The 21,898-nt window shown below is 38.5% G+C and overlaps 1 protein-coding gene across 5 annotated transcripts in view; it reads right to left on the reverse strand.

Annotated features, from left to right (window-relative positions):
* Positions 1-21,898, reverse strand: part of slc35f3b (solute carrier family 35 member F3b) — a 50,380-nt gene that overhangs the window by 13,160 nt on the left and 15,322 nt on the right. Inside the window, exon 1 of one of the 5 annotated variants that reach the window (XM_008429876.2) lies at positions 11,520-11,753. The exons of the other annotated variants lie outside the window; for them this stretch is intronic. Within the exon in view, the coding sequence (XP_008428098.1) occupies positions 11,520-11,595 (76 nt within the window). The 5' untranslated portion in view covers positions 11,596-11,753. Of the gene's footprint in view, positions 1-11,519; positions 11,754-21,898 lie in introns of those variants that run through there. 5 annotated transcript variants of the gene reach the window in all.

The raw sequence follows: 21,898 nt of genomic DNA on the forward strand, positions 1-21,898 counted from the left end.
TATATATAAATAAGAGAATGGTGTGTTAAGGGTAAAATGCACATTTTCTAACACATTTTGAAATGTGTGCCAAAAAGCTCAATTTTGTTCCCATCTGACCACATGAACAGCTATGTATAAAATGAGAAAAAATTACTTACAGGACTCTGTTTACTATAAAGGGGTTGTTGGCAGGCATTTAGTTGCCCAGATTTTATTTCACAATGTAACGTCTATGAATACATATGCATCGCACAGCTTCCAGATGTTTATCAGCAAAATAAAAAGAAAACAATTCATCACTTTCCTTGTACTGAACAAATGAAGTACCTTATGTTGGTATGTCACATAAAAATCACAATAAAAAGCTTTATAGTTTGTAGGTAAAACTTGACAAAATGTGAAAATATCAGTTTTAAAAGGAAGTTAATACAAACGGTTATAGTTGCAATTATTCTTGCAGTCAAACTAGAAGAAGAGGTGTTAATTGTGTTTGTCCTGCTCCACTCATTATTATATCTTTCCCAATAGGAATAGCTACTTCCGTGGTTTATATGAACTTGAAAGTAATCAAACATCCGAGTTAAAAATAATGATAATCAAGCCTGACAGGCATCAGCCAAACAGAGGACAAAAGAGGACAGATCTGATATCTAATCCAAAACCTCCTCTCCTGTATGCGGTAGGGGCGGGGGCGCATGTGCGTTTGTACAAGCCAACAATGACACATGCACACACAGCACCTTTTAACTTTTCCATTTTCCCTGTCAAAAAACGTAACAGCCTCCATATGTCTTCAATAAATCCTGGTGTCTATCATCCAACACACACACACACACCTACACACACACGCACATGCACATGCACATGCACACACACACACACACACTCTGCTACTTCAGATCTCCTTACCTAGATTATTTCGTTGCATTTATCCTTTAAAATAGCTTACAGATTTGCAACTGCGAGCCTCTTTTAAGCAGTTCAGCTATAGTCGAGGAATATTATTTGAAAAGAAAAGAATGTAAACAAAGTAAAAAAATAAAAAATAAAAACAGTTATGTAAAGAAAATTATGGACCCCAAAAGACAGCCTGTACGTCTTCCTAAAAATATTAACAAAAATAAAGATTGAAGTAAGTCCTGACTGTTGAAAGGGAGCACCATGGTGCATGGTCCTCTGACCACATAGTGTCAGAGGATAGTAGTATCCTCTGATGCTACTATCAGAGGATAGTAGTATCCTCTGAAGCCCCGGAGGATAGTAGTACCTTATGAGTGTATAATGGGATTTCAAAGGAATTTAAAATCCACCATTATATGGTATAAAAAAAAGTATCTTCAGAGAGGAATGTTCAAGCAACTTGAACCTGAAAGTGGACACACAAAGACGTCTCCATAAACCCTAAACTGCAACAAAGGACCAACAGCATAGGGCTTCGTCATGCACATCCAGGTTTTGGTACATCTCAGCAAAAAAAAATGTCGCTTGGAGTGAGGCCAGGAGTTGCATAGCAGGAAAGCCCCTATGAACACGCTCTTGCTTTTATTTTCTTCATAATTGTGTCACATCATCCACATCAAAACCTTCTATTCAAATGAATTTGAACACATTCATGATGTCTGTCTTGTGACTATCAGTCAACCATATGTCTCCAGCAACAGCAACAGAGAAGCAAACAGCACACAGCAACCCAACGGCGGCTTTGTTTCAATGCAGCTTTATAATAAGATCCGTTTATCTTCTATGGCTGCCTTCCAAAAAGTTAAAAGGGAGTATGTCCCCGATAGGGTTTAAAGTGTGATGAAGAGCCGCAGGAGACAATAAGCTGATTCAGCTCAGCTGTGTGCACCTGACTGAAATACTGAACACACTTAAACAAGCTTCAGTGAGATAAGAATGATTCTAACTTACATGAGCGCAATGCTGTAAAAATTGTATTTTGTGCAGAAAGAACAGGACATTCAACTAAGCCTTTGCTTTTAGCTGGTTGTCCAGTTGGAGGCAGCTGCCACATCATGCCACACACTGGAACCACTGCAAAACATCAATAAAAAGCATCAAAGCAAATGTATCTGTTGTTGGGATAGCCTAACTTCGCACTTAAAAACAAGTAGCTTATTATGCAAAATCTGCATAAAAACCATTAGAACCTCTCTATATGAAGAAGTCATTTTGGAAAGAACAATGAAAAAACTGCTTTGTTTTTGTGCATAACTGTCATAAAAACAGAATATTTTTAGATTTCTAGATGCAACTAAGATGTCTGGCTGCAGATAGCAATTATTATAGTAGCTGATTATTTATATTATTCTGACGATAAATGAATTGAAAATGATTAGTCCTACTTTATATTACCCTTACTTTGGTCAGATTCAAAACAAACACTCCAGGTGGATGTGAAGCAAAGGATGACTAAACACGTGATCTCCACAGTTAAGTATGGTAGAGAACCTGTGATGCTGAGGGTCTGCTCTTTTTTCAAAAGTATTAGAGTGCATGGCATCATGAACTACCCTCAAAGTACAGCAATATTTTAATTAAAAACCATTTGCCATCTGCTTGAAAACTGAAAATCATTCATGATTGGATCTTTGAAAAGGATAATGATCCAAAACGTATGGAATGTACAAGATTAACCTTCTGCAACGGCAATCTCAGTCAACAAATATAAATGTTATTGGAAAGCTGCAACGGTAAGAACAAAAAAATATCAGCATCAATCTAATCTGTGAAACCAAATGCACTTGAGTTTTATTTATTTTTTGTTTTTTTTTAAGCGCATTGCTGAGATGTTTTAAGGGAGCTGCATAAGTCGACATCCATCATGCCCAATGAAGCGGCTCATTCTCCTGCCAACAGCTGACCTTGCCAGGTGATCTCATCACAAATTAACTCCCTCTATAAGCTATAATGCTAATTCTCTGCCCCTCCCCCCAACACCCACCCTCAGGCTACATAATGTATGCAACCGTATTTCAAATTTGCTTGTGTATTGCTGCCAGAACAAAAAAAATAAAAAATACAATGAAATGATTTTGTATCCAATCAGTGTGTCTGCAATGAAAGCACCAAGAGCAATTTTGCTACCAGTAACACGCAATTCTAAATCAGAGTCTGTTTTTTGTTGTGACATGATGAATCAGTAAAACCTTGAAAAAGGAAGAAAGAGAAATATAGATGTCTGTACATGTCTGGTGTAAAACGATGAGAGTTACGTTTCTCTATTCTGAGCTCCAAGCCTCTTTGTCTTCTTCTGAAGGTCATCTCATGTCTGTGCTGCCCAGTTTTTGTCTTTCCTGGGAACCCGTCCCACATCCTCCTGCTCCCGCCTACCACTCTATAATGCACCAAGGCTTAATCTCTCAAATGCAACCTTCAGCCAATCCGATCGGCCCCAAGGCCCGCTCAGGGTCCGAGCAGGCCCTTTCCAGTGACATGGCAATAAAAATGGCAGGAAAACAATATTGATCATCCTGAACCATACGTTCAAGTCACCCTGACAGGGAAAAAATATATAAGTAAGTATTTATATATTGCTTTGTTGGAGCTCCTCTGATTAGCTTCTCAGCTGTTATTACATAGTTAGTGCCTTGCAAAACAAAGAGAGACACGACCAAGAGGCTCGAGGGGCTGGAGAGACAGTGATTTGTTGTTGCAATGTGAGAAATGTAATAAAACTCAGTATTGTCGCTCAATGCTTTTGTTATTTGATATCACAGAAACACTAGCTGATGCACTTCACACTGACACCAACTGTGACTAATCATATCATACCAACTGTGAGTGCTGTTGATGAACAATATGGAGTAAGGATGAACTAATTAGTGTGATGGAACTGCATAGCTGGACTGGCAGAGCAAAAAAAAAAAAAAAGAAAACGGAGGCTTTGCCGGTAATGCCATTTGAAGCAATTAATTGTAAATAAAACGCCTGAAAAATGATGTAACAGCTAAATTGTTAACTGTGATCTTTTGAACTCATCAGTGCATAAACAAATTTCCTGTCAAGGTGACATCAAGGATACTGTGTGTATGGAATATTAGTGGGAACAAATTGTCTAAGCTCATAAATAAGCATTTGGGGATGCCCAGCAGGTCTAAATGTGGTTAAAACCTTTTATTGCTGTATTAACAGAGATCTTTAACTCAACAGCTTCATGTATCTGAACCACTTTGTGTCCAAACGCACTTAAATCAATCATAACAGGAAGCTGTGGAATCCCTGGAGACAGGTTGAGTGTGTTTGGCTTGAAAGTAAGACACAAACTGATCTGCTCTGACAGCTCTGTATGGTTTTTCCTTCTCTTCAGGTATTTATTCTCAGCTGTCTATAAATCAGAACTTCTCGAGATTTACTATGCACAGGGAAATTTTATTTTGGCCCTGCTGGACATTTTCTCCTCCCTTAACAAAGAATTCCACTTGCGCAAACAGGTAATGTTTGTTTCAGGTCCCTCAAGTTTCCTCGGGCAAAATGTGTTGCAGATATCTATTTATCCTACATCCTCACTTATCAGTTTGCGTTACTTTAGCATACTTGTTACTTGTTCATGGGAGCACACCAGAAGATGTTCAGATTATTCTTTTTCCATTAGCTGGTCTATTTTCTAAGCTCCTCTCCACCCTTCAAGCCCATTTCCTCCCCCGATTCCCAACCAGCCTCACTTCTACGTCTGTTCTCCTCCCTCCCCCTGCAGCCTCTGCAGTGCAGATCTCTCCTGCTGATAGCTGCAAATCCCAAACGTGCCAGCAGAACCCTGCCTGGCTGTCCAGCCTCACACGTCTCACAACTTGGTTATGACAGGGTGAGAAGTCGGTTGCAACCCATGGCACTCGCCACTCTGCCGTGCCCTGCTTCCCTTAAAGCAAGAACATGGATCCGTTTGAGCAGCATCGTGTGTAGGTAGCATCAGGTTTGTGTTGGTCAGACAGGGTGGCCCTGGCAACATTTCTGGAGATTTGGGTGAGTGGGAGAAACAGATCTACGAGGGAGTTTTATCTAGCTGGCTGTTAGGTCACAACTCCATATAGAAGCGGGAGTGCACTGCAGCACTTTGCCTCACTGATTTATGAGTGTAAACAGATCAATCCCCCGTTACACACTTCAGAAGAACACTTCTCCTTGTCTCGCTGCTGGCTCAGCTTGGTGATGAATATGAACTGACCTGGGGAACTGACCGCCACTCTTCTAATTAAATACACGAGGTCCTGCCATAGCTTTTACTTATCTTATGACACTGAAATCAATACATTGAAAGCTCTAAATGTAAACATTTTTCTCACTCCTCTAAGGAATTGCAGGAGAGAGGATTGAACGGGTCAAAGCAGGTAGTATTGGTGTTTCGGGGGTTTTCGTACAGCATCTTTCTTATGCTGTACCAAGATTAGGCCTGTCATGGTAATTATTGCAAAAAACAATAAAATTGTCGTTTTAAAACCATCTTATACTGATAAGTATTATACTGATAATGGCATACGAATGGAAGTTTGCGCTCTCAAAGACCAGTAAATTTGAATTTTTGTAACAAAGAGTTCACACTGGAACAGGAAGATATTTTAAATATCTAAAATAAAGAACAACCAAAACAGTAAATACAAATAAAAATCACACACAAACAAAACCTAAAATGGATTGTTATGTCTCTGTAAACCAAATTGCCTTTCAAAAAAACATTAATCGTCAAAATGGAAATTGTCAAGCTCATTTTAATTTAAAAAGGAAACTCTTCCCAGGCTAAAATAGAACAGAATCTAAAAATCTTTTTGGCTCATGAGTAAATTGGAGCCAACTCTTTGTGATTTTGGGTCAGTAGAGGAACACATTCCAGTCAGTTGAGGGTTTATGACCTCCAGATAGATTCATCTTTCTGCCACATCCAGCTCGTGTAGCTACTGATAACCTCGCCAACTCTGTTACCAAGTGCTACCACCAACTTCAATATTTTTCACATCATTTTCCTTGTGCAAGGAGAATATGTGTTCTCTGAACCGTCTGAACAATTTTCTTGACTTAGTCATATTTCCAACATTTGATGAAACTTTATTATCTACAGTTCAGATAATTAAATAACTTTTCAATGCACATCTAGTAGTGGTGTAAAAATGTAAAAAAAAAAAACCTGTATATTAAGCTACAATTACACTTTTGAGAGGTTAAGTACTCAAATAATATATTGAATGGTCAAAACCTCAACAAATATTCCCTTCACAACCTCTAATCTACAGCTAAGCTTACAGGAGAATTATTCTAAATGACACTCGGGACATTTTTTTTCTTGATCTTTGTCACGCAGCATCAGTCAATAAATCAATAACAACAAAAAAAAAAATCCTTCCGTCCCCGCTTGACCTACGAGGTTTGCCGTTTCTGAGGGTGAGGACAAACACAGAGTGAAAGACGAGTCTGAGTGTGAATCGTTGTTTGAAATGTGAATCACTGCAAAATGTTTGTTAGCCTAAGACTACACATAAGAGCTGTAGTTTTACCACAGCAGAGACAGTCTGGCAGACATCAGTCACTGTCTTTGTAATGTCTGACTCTGACAGACAGAAGTGGTCTGTGAAAACTTGGCTCTGACAGCTGGGTCAGGCCATCCTGTCAGTAAGAGCCCGTTCAACACGACAAAGCGAGATCTTCTGACAAGCCTGTCTGACTCCATATCACAGGAGCTAAAAACACACCCTGCTGCGTCAAACAGCTGATAGGCTTGACCGCGTGGGCTGCGGGGACAAAGGCCCCAGAGGACAGACAACGGAGGGACAAGTGTTACTGATCCCCCTAGACTTCAGTCTGGATCACTCTCTCCTTCAGCCTCGAAGGACGGCGAAGCAACTTCCTCTTAGAGCAGCAGTAAACTTTGTGTTTGTCACTGCCTTGACGTAAACAGCTGGGTCTGCAGACGACGATGGTCGATGTTGTGTCTCCTCGAAGACTCACTTGTGTGTGAGAGGTGAACTGGCTCAAGTTTGAGTGGGTCTCTGCATTTTATTATGAGAAACAACCTAAAAAAATAGCATAAAAATCTATTTGTATTTAGCCCTCCACAAAACCCCAGAAACACCAACACTACCTGCTTTGACCCATTCAATCCTCTCTCCTGCAGTTCCTTAGAGGAGTGAATTACCGTGGAAGGCCCTGAACTTTAATAGACTGGCAAAAGGCCCAGTACACTGCATGACAAATCAATATTTAAAAGATTGGCCACAACATCCTTGTTAAAATAATGGATAGGCTAACACTGCTGGTGTGTGACTCACCAAGGAATGGTTTTACTCTTCTTTCCACCTAAAGTCTAGTGATAACACAAGAAAAACCAAACCAGCTTGGGTTAAAGGGACATTTGAATGTTTTTGAAGTGAGACTCTGCTTGATGGTTCTAAATGCTTCTCATTTTACCTGCAGTAGTGAATACAACTCTGATCACAAGCAATTTTGTCAATAAACTTCAAATAAATTACAAATTAAAATGTCTTGCTCCCATTCCAATTCTCTGCACCGATTCTGTATTTGATTAACATATGCAAAAACTCGGCCTCCCAAAAAAAAGGTCAGAAGTTCTGTTATTGCGAATTTATTCCACACTTATCAAGCAAAACGGGCCTGGTACACTGGCTTTTAAAATTAAATTCGTAACGAAGTTTTATTTCTACTCCACCAACTGCCTTCAAAATCAACTTCGGTCTGGACTGGAAGAATAAACTATTTAAAGATGTTTCTAAAAGAAACCTTCAAAATTAAAGCATTTTCTGCTAATATTTGTGATACTTCTTCAATATGTATGGATGCTAATTATGTTTTTTGAAAGGTGAAAAGTCATCTCCATGCTGAGATGTCTAGGATATCTTAAAAGTACTCTTCCATGCAAATAGACTCACAGAAATAATGTCACTTATGTTTTAGGGTTGATCCAAATATCTTCACAGTTTAGAACTTAGGCTAATTAAACTAGTAACGATGTCTGTCATGCAATAAATTGAGATGATTTTAAAAATTGGTAAGTTTGCTGCAGTGAAATTATGACTATCTGTCCCTATCATTTGCTTGACTTTGCTTCAGTCTGACTATAAACAGTAATTCATGCTAAAAACACACGAGACCCTTGAGACAGAACAGCAGCTGGTGAAATGTGGCCATCATCCTCAGGGACTCATGAACGCTGAATCACCTTTATTAGATGCCTGCTCTCTTTCAAGGCTTGTATAATGAAGTTATGGAGATTAAAGGGACTGATATGAACTTCTTACCCCTCGTTCCAGAAACACAGGAACAACACACACACTCCCCAAGGACACTCTTTCATTTAAAGAGAAATCAATAATCAGCCTCCCGGCCACTGAATTTGTCAGAGCGCGGAGAGGAGGCAGTAACTATTTCAGACGATGTCACTGAATCAAACCCAGGGCAAGAGAAAATGTCAGCATATACCCAGAATGGATCTCTCTGAATTGTTTTGCTGCTGTCTTCCAGATGAGTTTCCACCATGGCTGGTGTCAGCATTGATCTGTGTCTGTTTCAGACGCTCCCTAAAAGTACACAATGGAGCTTATGAGGATTACTGACATTATTGGGGAAGCTATAATTTTGTCTGAATTTGAAAAACAGCCAATTAGACCCCTGGCTTTTGGTTCCAATCTGATGGAACACATTTCATATAAACCTGTGGGGATGGTAACTGGAGACCAAAAAAAAGAGCGAAGTAAAAAGGAGTCCACTGTACACCCCAAACTGCAAAAACAGGAACTTTTTGTCAGCTGGGTGCAAGTTGTTAGTGAGGAGAACAGAGAGTTTTTTTTTTTTTTAAAGCTGGTGTTACATAAGCAACAGAGACTCTGACAGGCTGAGTGTTGATCCGCTATGGCCCCCTGTGATTCCTGTCTCCTTCAAAGCAGCTGCTGAATGTTCATATCTCCTCTCGCTGGTTTACAATACAGCATCACCCTAAATAAATGTTCCCAAAATGTTTTTTTCTCCTCTCTTTTTGGTCACTTTTGGTTTCCTTTTGGAAACTCTGTTCGAAGGAGCTTGTCGAACCATAGCCTAATATCTCAGCTGTTCTGAAAATAAATGAAATTCTGCAGTAATAAGCTAAGAATTCAGCAGTTGTGATTATTCTGCAGGCTCCTCAAAGATACTGCAAGCAGGGAATATGGTGTAAACAGCTCAGGCATTTTATTATTTAATTTTCTGCAGTGTGCATCTAAAACTGCATGAGGATTCCTTATTCATATTCTTGCAGCTGGTCATTTATTATGAATAAAGCAGTCAGACATTTCCGGATCTAGACCCCAACACTGCAGCTCTCAAACACAGTGAGTGCAGACAGAGAGGTGAGAACTGATGTGTATGAGTCAGCAAACAGGACACAATGCTTGCATTGTAGGGGAAAAGAGATTAAAAAAATTTTATACACAGTAGTGTATAATGGTTTGTGTATAACATATATGTATTTTGCATATAATATTAGCAGATTTTTTTTCAGGACTACCTTGTGTTTAGGTCCACCCATATTTGCATCTAACACTGACTAACTTGCCTTTCCCTGCTTAAGTACAGCATCCTTGCAGCAGCATGATACTGCCACCACCATGCTTCACTGTGAAGGAGGGTGTGATCCAGACATGGTGCAGTTAGTTTTCTATCACACAGCTTCTTACCCATGTATATTAAACATAGGCAAAAAGTTGGGTTTTTATTCATATCTTACTGGCCTCTCCTTCCACATGCTTGCTTTGTTCTCTGCATGGCTCGAGGTAGAACTTTAACTCTTAATGCCTGAATTTATTTAAAGTAACGTAAGATATGTTTTTGTGGTCAAACAGATTCCAAACTAATAAAGGATTGTTCATTTGAAAATGTACATACAACATGTGACAAGGGGACAAAAGTCTCAGGGACATTGTCACTGCAAAAAATAATAAAAAAAGAAATTTTGCAATCATGACACAAGATGCACCACATTGGTGAATCTGGTAACTCTGAATCCTGTCATCTACAGAAATACTCAGACAACCCATGGATCGGAGATGAACCGCTGGGTCATTTCATGTGGGAACAGTCTCTTCATCTGGAATGTGTGAACTAGACAAAATATGATGCTGTAGACTTTAGAAGCAGTATGAACAAGCAACATCCTATTTCAGTTTAGACAAGAAAAGGAAAGTTTACAAGAAGGGACAGAAACACTGCACTTCTTTGGGATGCTCAGGCCATTTGATGTCTGTAGCAAGAGACTGCATATCTTCTAAAATCTCTGTGGCTGATAGTCCAGTTAATCAGATGAGGCAGGATTGCCCAACTGTGAGGCGGAAGCTCGGCCAGAGACCGCAACTCCAAGGAGGTGCTTTGTGGAAATAGGAAGCGCTTTGTAAGAGCAAATGTTTAGACACCCCCCAAAGGCTGCTATGGGAGATTCAGGGATTCCTCTAACATGTATGGTGGAATCACAACAACACTCCAGGTATGTTTCTGATGAGGGAATAACATTATAAACTCAAAAAGTCAATTCTGTAAAATACCCCTTAGATCTTAGAAAGAAAGATGATGCGCAAACTGCTTGACAAATTAAAAAGAAAATACTTGCATAATCCGAAAAGTATATAGACAAGAAATCAAAGGCAACATTAGCAGGACTGCAGTAAAAGAAAATTAAAGGTCATTCCCAAAGCAACAATCTTTCAGAGCAAATCCTTCAGAATTTACCTGCCTCTGTATTTCTTTGTGCTTAATTTCTTTTACCCCTATTTTTCTAAATAAATAATAGTAAATAAATAATAGTACCATTTGCACCATATTAATCTGGATGTGTTTAATAAAACATGGTCCAGTACACTTCAGTTAACGGCACTGTGAAATCAGCAGCCAGCCACTCAACTTTTTTTTTTTTTTTTTTTTGCTTTCAGCTCAGGCAAAAAATTTTTTTTTGAAAGGCTGCATCATTGCACAAGCATGAGTCAGTAGAGGAAATCAGATGATGTATAAGTGAGGTACGCCTCTCTGGTCCCAGCAAGTCACAGCATCAAAACACTGTTAGATGGAACCTCTTTTCAGTAAAATTTCATGAAAAAGAGACATAGGATCTATGCTCGCGTTCCAGCTGCTGTGCCATTATATATTCTTCTGTATTCTTGCAGCCAGTAATGGATGAAGGGTGGGGAGAATGAGAGGGAATCCCTGCTGCAATAACAACTTAAAACGCTCCCGGAGGACGTGCAGGGTTTTTAGCACATCACATCAACACAAGCATCTGGGAAAATAGCTTGTGACTTGGACCAATGTCAAGGACTATTAATCAAATTGAACAGAAATCAGAGGGAATCGTTTTAAAAATGTTCAGACGTCCAAATGCTGAAAGAGTGCAAAGTTGGTTTAAAGCCTTTATATCTTAGTCGCAGTCAAATTTTTCTCTGTTGTCTTTTTTTTTTCTTTTTTAATGATAAGCCCATTTTTAACCCCGTTCCTGCCTGTTAGTAGCTGTTTTGTGAGATAAAGCGGTGGTCGGGGTCCCGGAGTCCCACTGAATGGGCAAAGACTCTCCCTACCTTCCACTTTGGTGAGGGTGAGCACCGGACTGTTGCAGGCGGACAGCGGGGCAACCCTGGCGGAGTGTTTCTTCATGATGATGAGCTCGGATGGGCTGAGCTCCAGACCGCTTCGACTACATCCCTGAAGCTGGTTCGGTGCAGACTCCAGACCTCTTGATGGGACCCCTCACATTCGGCCCCCTGCTCTCTGTCCCCTCGTATCCATCCGACTCCACTGCTTCAGATTTTTTCCCCCCCTCCCTTCTCCCCCCCCACCTGCTCCCTCCTTCCCGCCCCAAATCTGCCTCACTCGGTGCGTCCTGGCTGCAATCTCCTTCACGTATAGTTGGGCATTTGCTGCAATTCGCCCACGTCACGAACTAATTAGTTTCACAACCACGTCCGCCCGTCCACACATCACCCCTCATGTTGGAGCCCGGTGGTCCTCCCAGATCGTCCTCCTCCTCCTCCCGCCGCGGTCTCCAAGTGGAAAAAGGAAACTCCGCATGCAGCCCAGAAGCAAGAGACGCTGACCCGGTTCGGAGGCGTAAAAACGAACTCCAGCTCTATAAATGGACCGTTAGTGACAGAAATGGGACCGAGACATAGGGGATGGGAGGGTTATGTGCTGGTTTTCCAATGAACAGCAGGCAATTAATATAGTATTGCCAATATGGCTCACCACCCTGGGCGCTATTCTAGGATGGGACTACACCACATTGGGTAGCTGATATAAGTCAGTTGGGACTCTAAATTTGAGTTTTTATCATTTCTAGTCAATATATGGGCATGAGCTGTGGAAGAAAATATGCCTGCAATGATAAAGTTGGTGTTTAGGGTTTAAAGAGATGCGCACAGATAGAAACTAGAAGGTGCTAGACAATCTTTCCTTTTTTTACTGAACAAAAAAGTGCTCTTCTGAAATCTTTTTTTTTTGTTTTGTTTTGTTTTGAACAGTGTATAGCTTGTAGACCCATGTAGAATGTTTGGCTTTAAAAGCCTAGATTACTAATGCCATACATTTTTTAATTATAAAGTATTTTTTTCTCCACTACGTCTTCTATGGCCACCAACCACCAGGGAAATATACAGCAGAACAAGTTCAAAAGATTTGAATACCTTTGCAAAGTACTTTATCAGACAAAATTTTGTGTTTACAAAATTTGTAAACACCAATCAAAATTTTTGTGTCAACAATCCTGGTGTTTACAAAAAAAACCAACAACATAGAATTGGTGTTTACGAAATTGTAGATCCTCAGAAATGTTTTATCTTCACCACCTCTGATAAAGGTAAATAAGACAACAATTCGCACAAATCTTCTATGTTTGGGGAAAAATATGCAAGATAGGAGAACACTTTCTATGCATGGTCTTTATTTATTCATCAAGTCTTTTAAAATCAGATTGCTCACTGAGCTTATAACAAATCACAAAACTAGATATGAGCATTATTTTCATAATAAATTCTTTCTTTGTACTGTTCATGATTTTGACAAACATATTTCATGTTTTTCTCATTTGTATACCAAGCTGTGTACAAACAGTACATAGCTGTCTGTGTATGTACACAGACAGTACACAGACCTACACAGGAAGGTTAAACTCATTTGTATTAGTTTAACCTAAACACTAACTCCTGTTGTGCCTGAACATGATTAATGAACTTGCTGATTAGTGGCTCCAACTGAAGCCCCAGACTGGTTTTCTTGTTCTACCATGTCTTCATTGTTCCTGACCGTCACTTTACCAAAACCAATTCTGTTCAGTTCACCGACTTGTTGAAAAGAGGCTTTTCCATAAATTTCTGACTGCTCCTTAACTCCTGTTCTGACTTTGAATCAGGAAGAGATTGGTGTTGGAGCCTCAAGTGGCAATTTCGACCTTCGGATCAATTTTTCCTCAAACTCCAAGCTGTCAGACAGTTGATAAGGCCAGCTGTTCATCTGAGTGCATGGCTAAGTGCATCTGTAACTTACCACAATCTCATTTTTGTTGGATCCCAAGGAAGCCATAGTACATGATAAGAGGAGGAGAGGTAAGGAGGGAGATGTCTGCAGAATATTAATCTGTAGGGGCATTTCCCAATCCTGCAAAGTAAACTTAAAGTAATTTAAATACAGGCTAGTGTGTCAGTTAAGCCTTTTGCAGATGTGTGTACAAAATCCACTTAATAAGAGCATGCCTAAAGGAAGCTGCTCTGAATAATTCACCACTTACACTGTACCGCACACTCGTACAAAAATCCTCTCTTTTGCCAAAATAGGAAGGGGAGCTCCAAAGGAACTCAAACTCTGCAATCAAATCCACCACTCCCTTCCCATATGGTCTGCATTTGGGTATATAAATGGGAATTGTATGGGAATACTGGAAAGGAGGTAACGAATGAAGAACAAAAATTTCTACTAAATGGCCTCAATGGACAGAGCAAGGTGGATGAACATCAAAAACATGACGTCTATGAATTGTACACTGCAAAAGGCAAACATGTCTCTGCCTGAGTCACATTCTAGCATTGCACCTGCCACCTGTGTGTCTTGCATTTACTTCAAAGCCATCAATTTTCAGCCGTTCAGCATGAAGAAAGCTTGAAGACTTAATGAAAGGAGCGCATGTGATAGCATTCACAAATAAGCCAGGGAGGAGGAAAGATTGGAGCGGTTGAGATCATTAAGAGATTCCAGTCAGTGATTCATGGACTTTTATCTGCAAACATGGAGGAGGATCAAACAAGTGCGCCCTCCAAAATACCACATGACAACTCCATCTTCGTAACACACTGTATTTGGGATAATTGCGAATGATCAAGAACGTCGACTTAAAAAAGAAAAGAAAGAAGAAGAAGAAGCTCTGAGGTGGCTGCATTTGCACACACTTTTAATTTAGAGGCAGAAAGAAGCAGATCTGGAATGGAAGGTGATTTTTCTCCAACACGCACAGGAATGTTCTGGATCTCTCCAAAGAGCACTGCAAGCTTTTTCTGTCTTTTGTTTATTTAAGCTGAAAGAGGGAAGATACAGACTGCCAGACTGCCAGGTCAAGCAATCTTTAACCGGTGCATGGATTTAGAGACGCTTCTGGGATGGAAAGAAAACAGAATTACATCTTACAATCTGTATGTTAGGACTGGAGTAATCTTACTACAGGAAAGGCTTTGTAACAAAACAAAAACAAAAGAATTTATACAACATTTTCACAACCTAAACATACACTAAAACCAATCCCATCAGTATTTATAAAAGCGAAGCCATTTTATGAAACAAACAGTGAGTTCAATGGGTATACAACACTAAACAGTATTAACAAATCCCCAGTTATACTATGTTTTCTTTAATAGTTACTATTTCCACAGCTGAACATGAAACAGAACACTGTGTTGAGATTGAGAAGAGGTCATCGATTACTTTGTAGTGGAAACTAATCGGCCCAGACTGCTGTTATGTGCATTTAAGTGTGAATGAATTCTGATGATTTGATTAAAATGAAACAATAAGGCCCATGTGAGCATATGCCTGACTCAATTTGCGTACAGCAGTGGCATAGACTCTTCCTTTCTTTGCCAGAGCATCAATAGATGCGTTATTGGCATTTCCAATCCCATTACAGAGCTAATCTTTACTTAAGACAAATCAATTCCTTGTTGAACAATTGGGACAGCTATTTACTGCAGTCCTTACTGCACCTACATCAAACTTGAATTCTTTAAGAAATTATACTTATTTGGAGTTCTCTTTCATAATCCGTGAATGTGTTTATGTATGGGTGAGTGATTGAATGTAGCGTGACATTTAGCATTTATAATGGTATTTTAACGCTCCATATTGCGAGTTTCATTTGGTTTAAACCATCTTTTTGGTAACATTTTGAGGCAATGTAATGTAGCAAAAAGATTGCTAATCCTATTGGTAATCCTAATGTATGTACATTTCTGAATTTGAAGAAAGTAATAAAAAGACGTCTCTTATAATAGTGGAAATTAGAAAATACAAATAATTTTGGCAATTGTTACAAAATCTAAAAGAGGAAAAATTCAGTTTGATTTAATGTCAGACAGAGAACGTGTCGTTTCATATAATATATGTAAATATCATGTCTCAACTGTATTCATCTACCTCCTCCAACCTAAACAGCTGCTGGATACACATTTTCTTCAGTAAGCAGCACTGGCTCCCCCTATTGTCAAGCTACTGTATAATATGAATATTTTAATTACATGCTTTACTGGTTCAACCTCACAGAGAGAAGGCAAACTCTAAGAAGTATTTTAACAACAACACTGGCTATCACACAGTGAAAAAAAACACACATAGTTATTATTGTGATATAAAAACAGAACCAGCATTTTTTTTTACCTCTCCTCTGTTCTAATATGTTGAGTTTCTTTTTATTTTGCACAGGATTTCAGCGCTTTTGAAAGTGGGCTCATTTTGAGTATATTTAAGCCAATTCATTTGTGATTTTGAATGGATGCTCTAGTTAATTGTCCTGCTAAATGTCCTCTGCCTAAAATTCAACTCCCCCAGACTGCATAACACATAAAATGCTTGTCTTTTTCCACAGATCTATCTTAGTTTCTTTTTACCATCCCAAAATGGGAGCATAGTAAGAGTTTTAAAGACTCCTCAATAGCTTTACACGACCTTTAGACACACATTTCATTATCTTTGGTGACAGCCTTCAAGTCTCGAACTTTAGCAGCTCCTTTCCATTTCGTACATTTAAAGAATTTTAAACAGTCTGAGCTGCTCCCCAGCTGTTCAGAATGAAAGCTCCCCTTTGAACCAAGCTTGTTGCTCAGTGCTTGAAATTACTTAAATTGTTCACAATTGCTGTAATTATGAGACAGCAATTCCAGAACACAGATAATTGCTTCATGCTGATGTTATGTTTTTTTTTTTATTTTTCATTTTTGGTTTTTATATTGCCTTGCAAAATATATTTTACATAGTTTATATTAGAGCTACAAGGGTTTTTGTTTTTTTGGACTTCTTACAACTCTACGTGAAAGACCCAAGTCAAAGTAGTGCATAATTGTGCATTGGAAGAAGACGGATGGATGATTTTAAAAGGTTTTTGCAAATCTAATTAGGAAAAAATGTCAGAAACTTGTCTCCAATCTCCTTTATTCTGATACATGTTAAACCACTGCAACCAATTACCTCCTGTAGCCACCCAATTAGTAAATAGAGTTCATCTGTGAATAATTTAACCTCAGAATGACATAGCTAAAGAATATTAGTGAACAAACATCAGTTTAAAGCAGGCTTAGATTACAGACAAGATTCCAAACTTTAACCATCTAATAGAGCAATGTTCAATGACAAGACTATGGTACAAGTACAAAGATAAAAAGATCAAAATATTCACTGTAAACTAATAGGTCAGGCAAGGAAAACATTATTCAGAGAAGCAGCCAAGAAACCCACCGTAACGCTAGAGAAGTTGCAGAGATACAGGTAAATAATATGTCAGCAAGACAACAATCTTTCTTGCAGTCCACAAATCTGGACTTCTTGGTAAAAGAAAGCCATTGTTGGAACAATGCCCTAAAAAGCAAAAATAAATAAAAAGTAAAATAAAAACTGAATACTTTGTGTAGTATCAAACATTTCCCATGTATAAAGACATAAAATTGTCATCAAATATACCATCCTAAAAAAATTTGCAGAAAGAGTTCATCAGCATCAGCTCCACTTGCTGGAGGGTCTAATTCATGCCATTCTTTTCTCAGGTGCTCTCACTGTCCTGAAGGATTCGTGACACTGCAGTTGAACTATTACTCCTCTGGGGGGCACTGCGACCACAGAGTCGCAGACAAAAATGACACCTGATCAGGGTTTAGATAAAAGGCGGCTAGGAAATCAACCTGCAGGCCAGTACTAAAGGAAAGAGAGGGATAACAGCAATGGAGACCAGATACACTGCTTCAACACACACGCACGCGCTCACACACACTACCTGTGCAAGAAATATGTAAGGACAGATACCTTCAAGAACTTAATGAAACGCAACAGATGATGAATAAGTGAATGAATTAAAAATGATACAATAATAGGTAAAATATAGTAAAAATACATATATGGAAACTGTTCTTTGTGATGACATCACTCCTTTGGAGAACATTTTTAAAGCACAAAGACAGTGTGACGCACTCACTCCAATCTATGGCATTTTTTTGTCTCCGTTGTCTTGTAACAAAAAGCTGCAGGGAGTCCAGAGTGACCTGGAAACACTGACAGCTCTTAAAGCCATGGAATATATATTGTTTATTGCAAATTGATATTTGAAAAGGCTTTTACATTGACAGAAGAGAAAGTAAAAAAAAAAAGCATACTTTTTTAGTGCTGATATTTTTTTTTTGCGTGATTGTCAGTTGTTTTCAAAAGAACTTGACTCGTAGAAGACGGTTAACATCTATATTTGAAAGAATAAGTAATTTTCTGAAACAGATGAGCAGATGAAATTTTACACGGACACATGTTCCTCATTAACAGAAACAGGAAAGCATGAAGCGTGTAAAAAGCATGCACTTAGCATGCAGAAAAAGGATTTCATGCACTGCTGCATTGCAGGTTTCTTTTTTTTATATATCCCACTGTTAGAGATGTAAATGAGGATGAATCCCAATGAGGTTTTATGAATTCCAAAACAAGGTTCCAGAGTTTCCCCAGTGCTGAAATTTTTTATTCATCCCTCAAGCAAAAAAAAGTATGCATTCTCTTTTATCGACTCAGAGATTCAGGATTAAAGGGCAAACTTAATCAAAATTTAAAGCTAGAAAACATAGAAATCTTAAAAAGTGCGATGCATAAATAAATCACAACCTGACTTTCCATTATTTTTCAAAAACAGCTCAGTAAATTTCATGCTTTTGGCACAAAACCTGCCTTTGGAACAACAACTTCATAATACTGTATGACAGTTAAATATGAATAATTATACTGCATACGTAAATGCAGCTAATTGGTTTCAACAGAAAATAGTGTTTTACTGGGAAAAAAGAGCTTCTTAATGGATATGCAATGAAAGCACTGGATGTGTGGCCCCATTGATAAAACAATAAAGGATGGTGTGAAAGCTCTTACGAGAGCCAAAGAAAGAAAAGTCGATCAGAGTCATAAAAGTCAGCAGTTGAAGGGCGAGCTCTCATTACTCACCAAAAACTGTGTTTCTGTAGCAAGTGTTGGGATTCAAGAGAAGCACCAACCCAGGGCGCATTTCATGCTACGGCCAAATCATCAAGGTGATGGCAAGTGTTGGTCATCAACCTTATCAGGCGATTAAGTCGTTTTGCAGGGGGATTTGTGTTCGCCATGTTCTCTGCCAGTATAAAGTACCTGCTGGCATCTTTAGATTGTGTTAATTATTGAACCAATAACTGCTCTCTCCAAACATGCCTGCATTTTTTTTTCTGAGCCAAGTGAATTTCATTTCAGTACTGAGACTTCCTTTTCTATCACAATATGTTAATTTTAGTTTGAAGTGACTTTTTAGGCTCCAGTGGCATACTGTTGTAAAAATACTAACTGTGGGCAGATTCATGTAGCTTGAGGGTCTAGTCCTTCTCCTTCAATTAAGATTTAATTTTTAGTAGTTAAACCCACTCAATGAAAAGCATGAGCTGGTCAAGTGTAGAAAACTTTCAGCTGCCTCCATTAATTGCTGCTATGTTCCACACAATCTCTTACATATTACAAAACATTCTGGTGCTAAAGTCTCTGAAGAAATTGCAGTGCTAACACTTGCCTCAGTAGAAAAATGCTGATCAGAATGGAGCAAAAACTAGAACGCCTATCTGAAGGTTGCCACCATTTTGGTTTTTAGAATTACAGTTTTTAAGTAGACAGACCCCATTGTAGTGAATTAAAGGCATTTGCTTCAACATGAAGCACTTTTAAATATACGAGTAATATACAGTCTTAATAGGTCTCCAATTTAATACCAGGAGAAAAGTTAGAAACATTTCTTCTGATTTTCTGTCCCTCATTAGACAACAGTTACTGTAAATTAATAAGACTTGGTCTGATAAAGTTGTAAAGTAGTAGTAACCTGGTTCTTACAAGCTCCCCCCCTCACATCCTGCCAGAATAAGGAGGTTTTAACAATGGATGGATGGATGTTTTACGTGGCCATTATTTTTTGCATTGATTATTTCTCAATGCTTGCTTGACGTCATCACTGTTTGTACAGTCTATTTCTTTGGATTGTGTTTGCTTTCTGTCAATCACACTTTTTGAAAAGATGATTTCCCTACAAGCTCAAACACAACTGAAATTGAAGAGTGGTAAAAATGACCCGTAGTCCTATCAGCTACTTTACGGCTAATGAAAGCGCAAACTGAACGCTGGAGGATTTTATTTAATTAAATTTTGAACTATCGGGTAATCCTTACATCCTGTCTGGAAGCAGCTAAGCTCTAACCACAAGGCAGAACCTGCGTCTCGTGAGTGACAAATAAAAGAGTCTTATCGGAGCCTGAAGAATCCTGCCCTAGATGTTGGAAACGTTGGACCTGTTGAAACCCTTTTTCTCTTTAGAGCAGCACAAACAGCCATCAGCTGTCTCACCGGCGGTGACATGGGAGCTTAAATGAGGGCTTCAACAAATCTCCATCTTTGTAACAGCTGGTGTTGGGGAGATAGCTGACAAAACAGGGAAATAATACACCTGAGACTCTACAGCTCAATTATGATGAGATTTAGTGATTTTCGTCATTTTTGCATCAAGATAATTGAGTCTGGCAGCTCTGAAAAATTGGAGGGAAAAATGGAGACAATGACAAGCACATCCATAAATCAACTGAAGTTGTTGTTGGACCAAAAAAAAAAAAACATAGACAGAGTACAGAAGAAAAATATATCCTATGTAAATATTTATACAAATGTGTTATGTATTTGCATAGATATATAACACATTATATATATATATATATATATATATATATATAAATAAATAAATAACACATACGTTTCTGAGTCGTCTTGATGTACAACTCAGAAACACTTGGCACCAACGTCTGACATAAATAAATTAGCAGAAACTCCAAAAAGGAAACTGTGAAAAAAGCTTGTTGCGAACTTCTCACCATGTCCTACAGTGACTGCTTAGGAACATGCAAAATGAAAGAGCACACATCGTTCTTTTTTAAATAACTAATCATTTTGAATTGCGTTAATTCTAAAAGGAAATGTAACTATCATGATCTACAATAATTATTGTAGATCTCCATAAATTATAATTTATGGAGCCCCCTATAGGGGGGATGGAGGATTTTTTTTTTCTTTTGCATTCCATGCATTCCATCGCAATACTAGCAAAACCATTGCGTTACCTTGCAATAATGTTGTGACCTTTTATGACAAAAAAAAAAGAAACAGTAATGTAATTGCCAAAATATTGTTCTGAGGACACTGTCTATCATATGTAGACACAAATAGACACATAAATCAATTGCATTAAAAAGTAAATGTTGCAGGGGAAAAAAATACATTTTCTGACTTGATAAAACATATTTCCCATAAACAATTCACACAAACACACAGGGTTCTGCCAGCTGACTCTCTGCTCATTGTAGTTGTTTTAGCCATGGATCAAACTTTATGTTTTCCTCTTCCATCAAACATGCTTTCCCTTACCTTAAATGTCATTTTTTTCATTGCCCTGGGGTAAAAAGTACTGAGAAGCTGTTTTTGTTATATTATCAAAGCGACTGGAGACCTGGGTTGGACTCTGGTCTAGTATTTAATTGGTTCAAATCTCACCAAACAGACAGGAACTTCTTTGTGTCAACAGGTAATTTCTCACCAGAATGGGCAGAAGTCACATGTGGGCTACCACACGGGTCAGTCTTGGGATCCCTCCTATTTGATATCTACATGCCCACACTAGTGTGAAGCACCTCGAACTGCCTTGTTGCTGAAATTGCAATACAAATAAATTTGGCTTGACTTGACTATTCACCTGTGCTTATTTATTCCCCGTGTTCGCACACATCTTCTGGGTAAATGATCTTTATAGCAAAAGATCAACATAATACTGTTAATAATGAAATCAGTCAGTTAGTTTACATCCACAGATGAACTTCAAAACAGTGTTGTATATAAGCTAGGTTATCATTTATGTATGAAGGTGAATATCTGGTTTTCTGGCCGTAAGTCAACATATATTTTGCCTCTTGAAATTACTTTTTTTTTTTTTTTTTTTGCATGCTTTGTCTCTGAAAGGTCAGTTGTCATTATTTGTGTTTCTTCCTTTGAGATATCTTTGAAGTTATGCCCAATAAATCAGAGTCCATGAGCTCCTAATGCATTAGAGCAGTTTTTGAGGTGTTCAGATTGGAATGCAGGAACAGCCAACTCTCTTTCAACTCTCATAAAAACAGGGTTTGATCAGAAAAAT

This window comes from Poecilia reticulata, linkage group LG15 (assembly GCF_000633615.1).
Source record: "Poecilia reticulata strain Guanapo linkage group LG15, Guppy_female_1.0+MT, whole genome shotgun sequence".
NCBI classification, from domain to species: domain Eukaryota; kingdom Metazoa; phylum Chordata; class Actinopteri; order Cyprinodontiformes; family Poeciliidae; genus Poecilia; species Poecilia reticulata.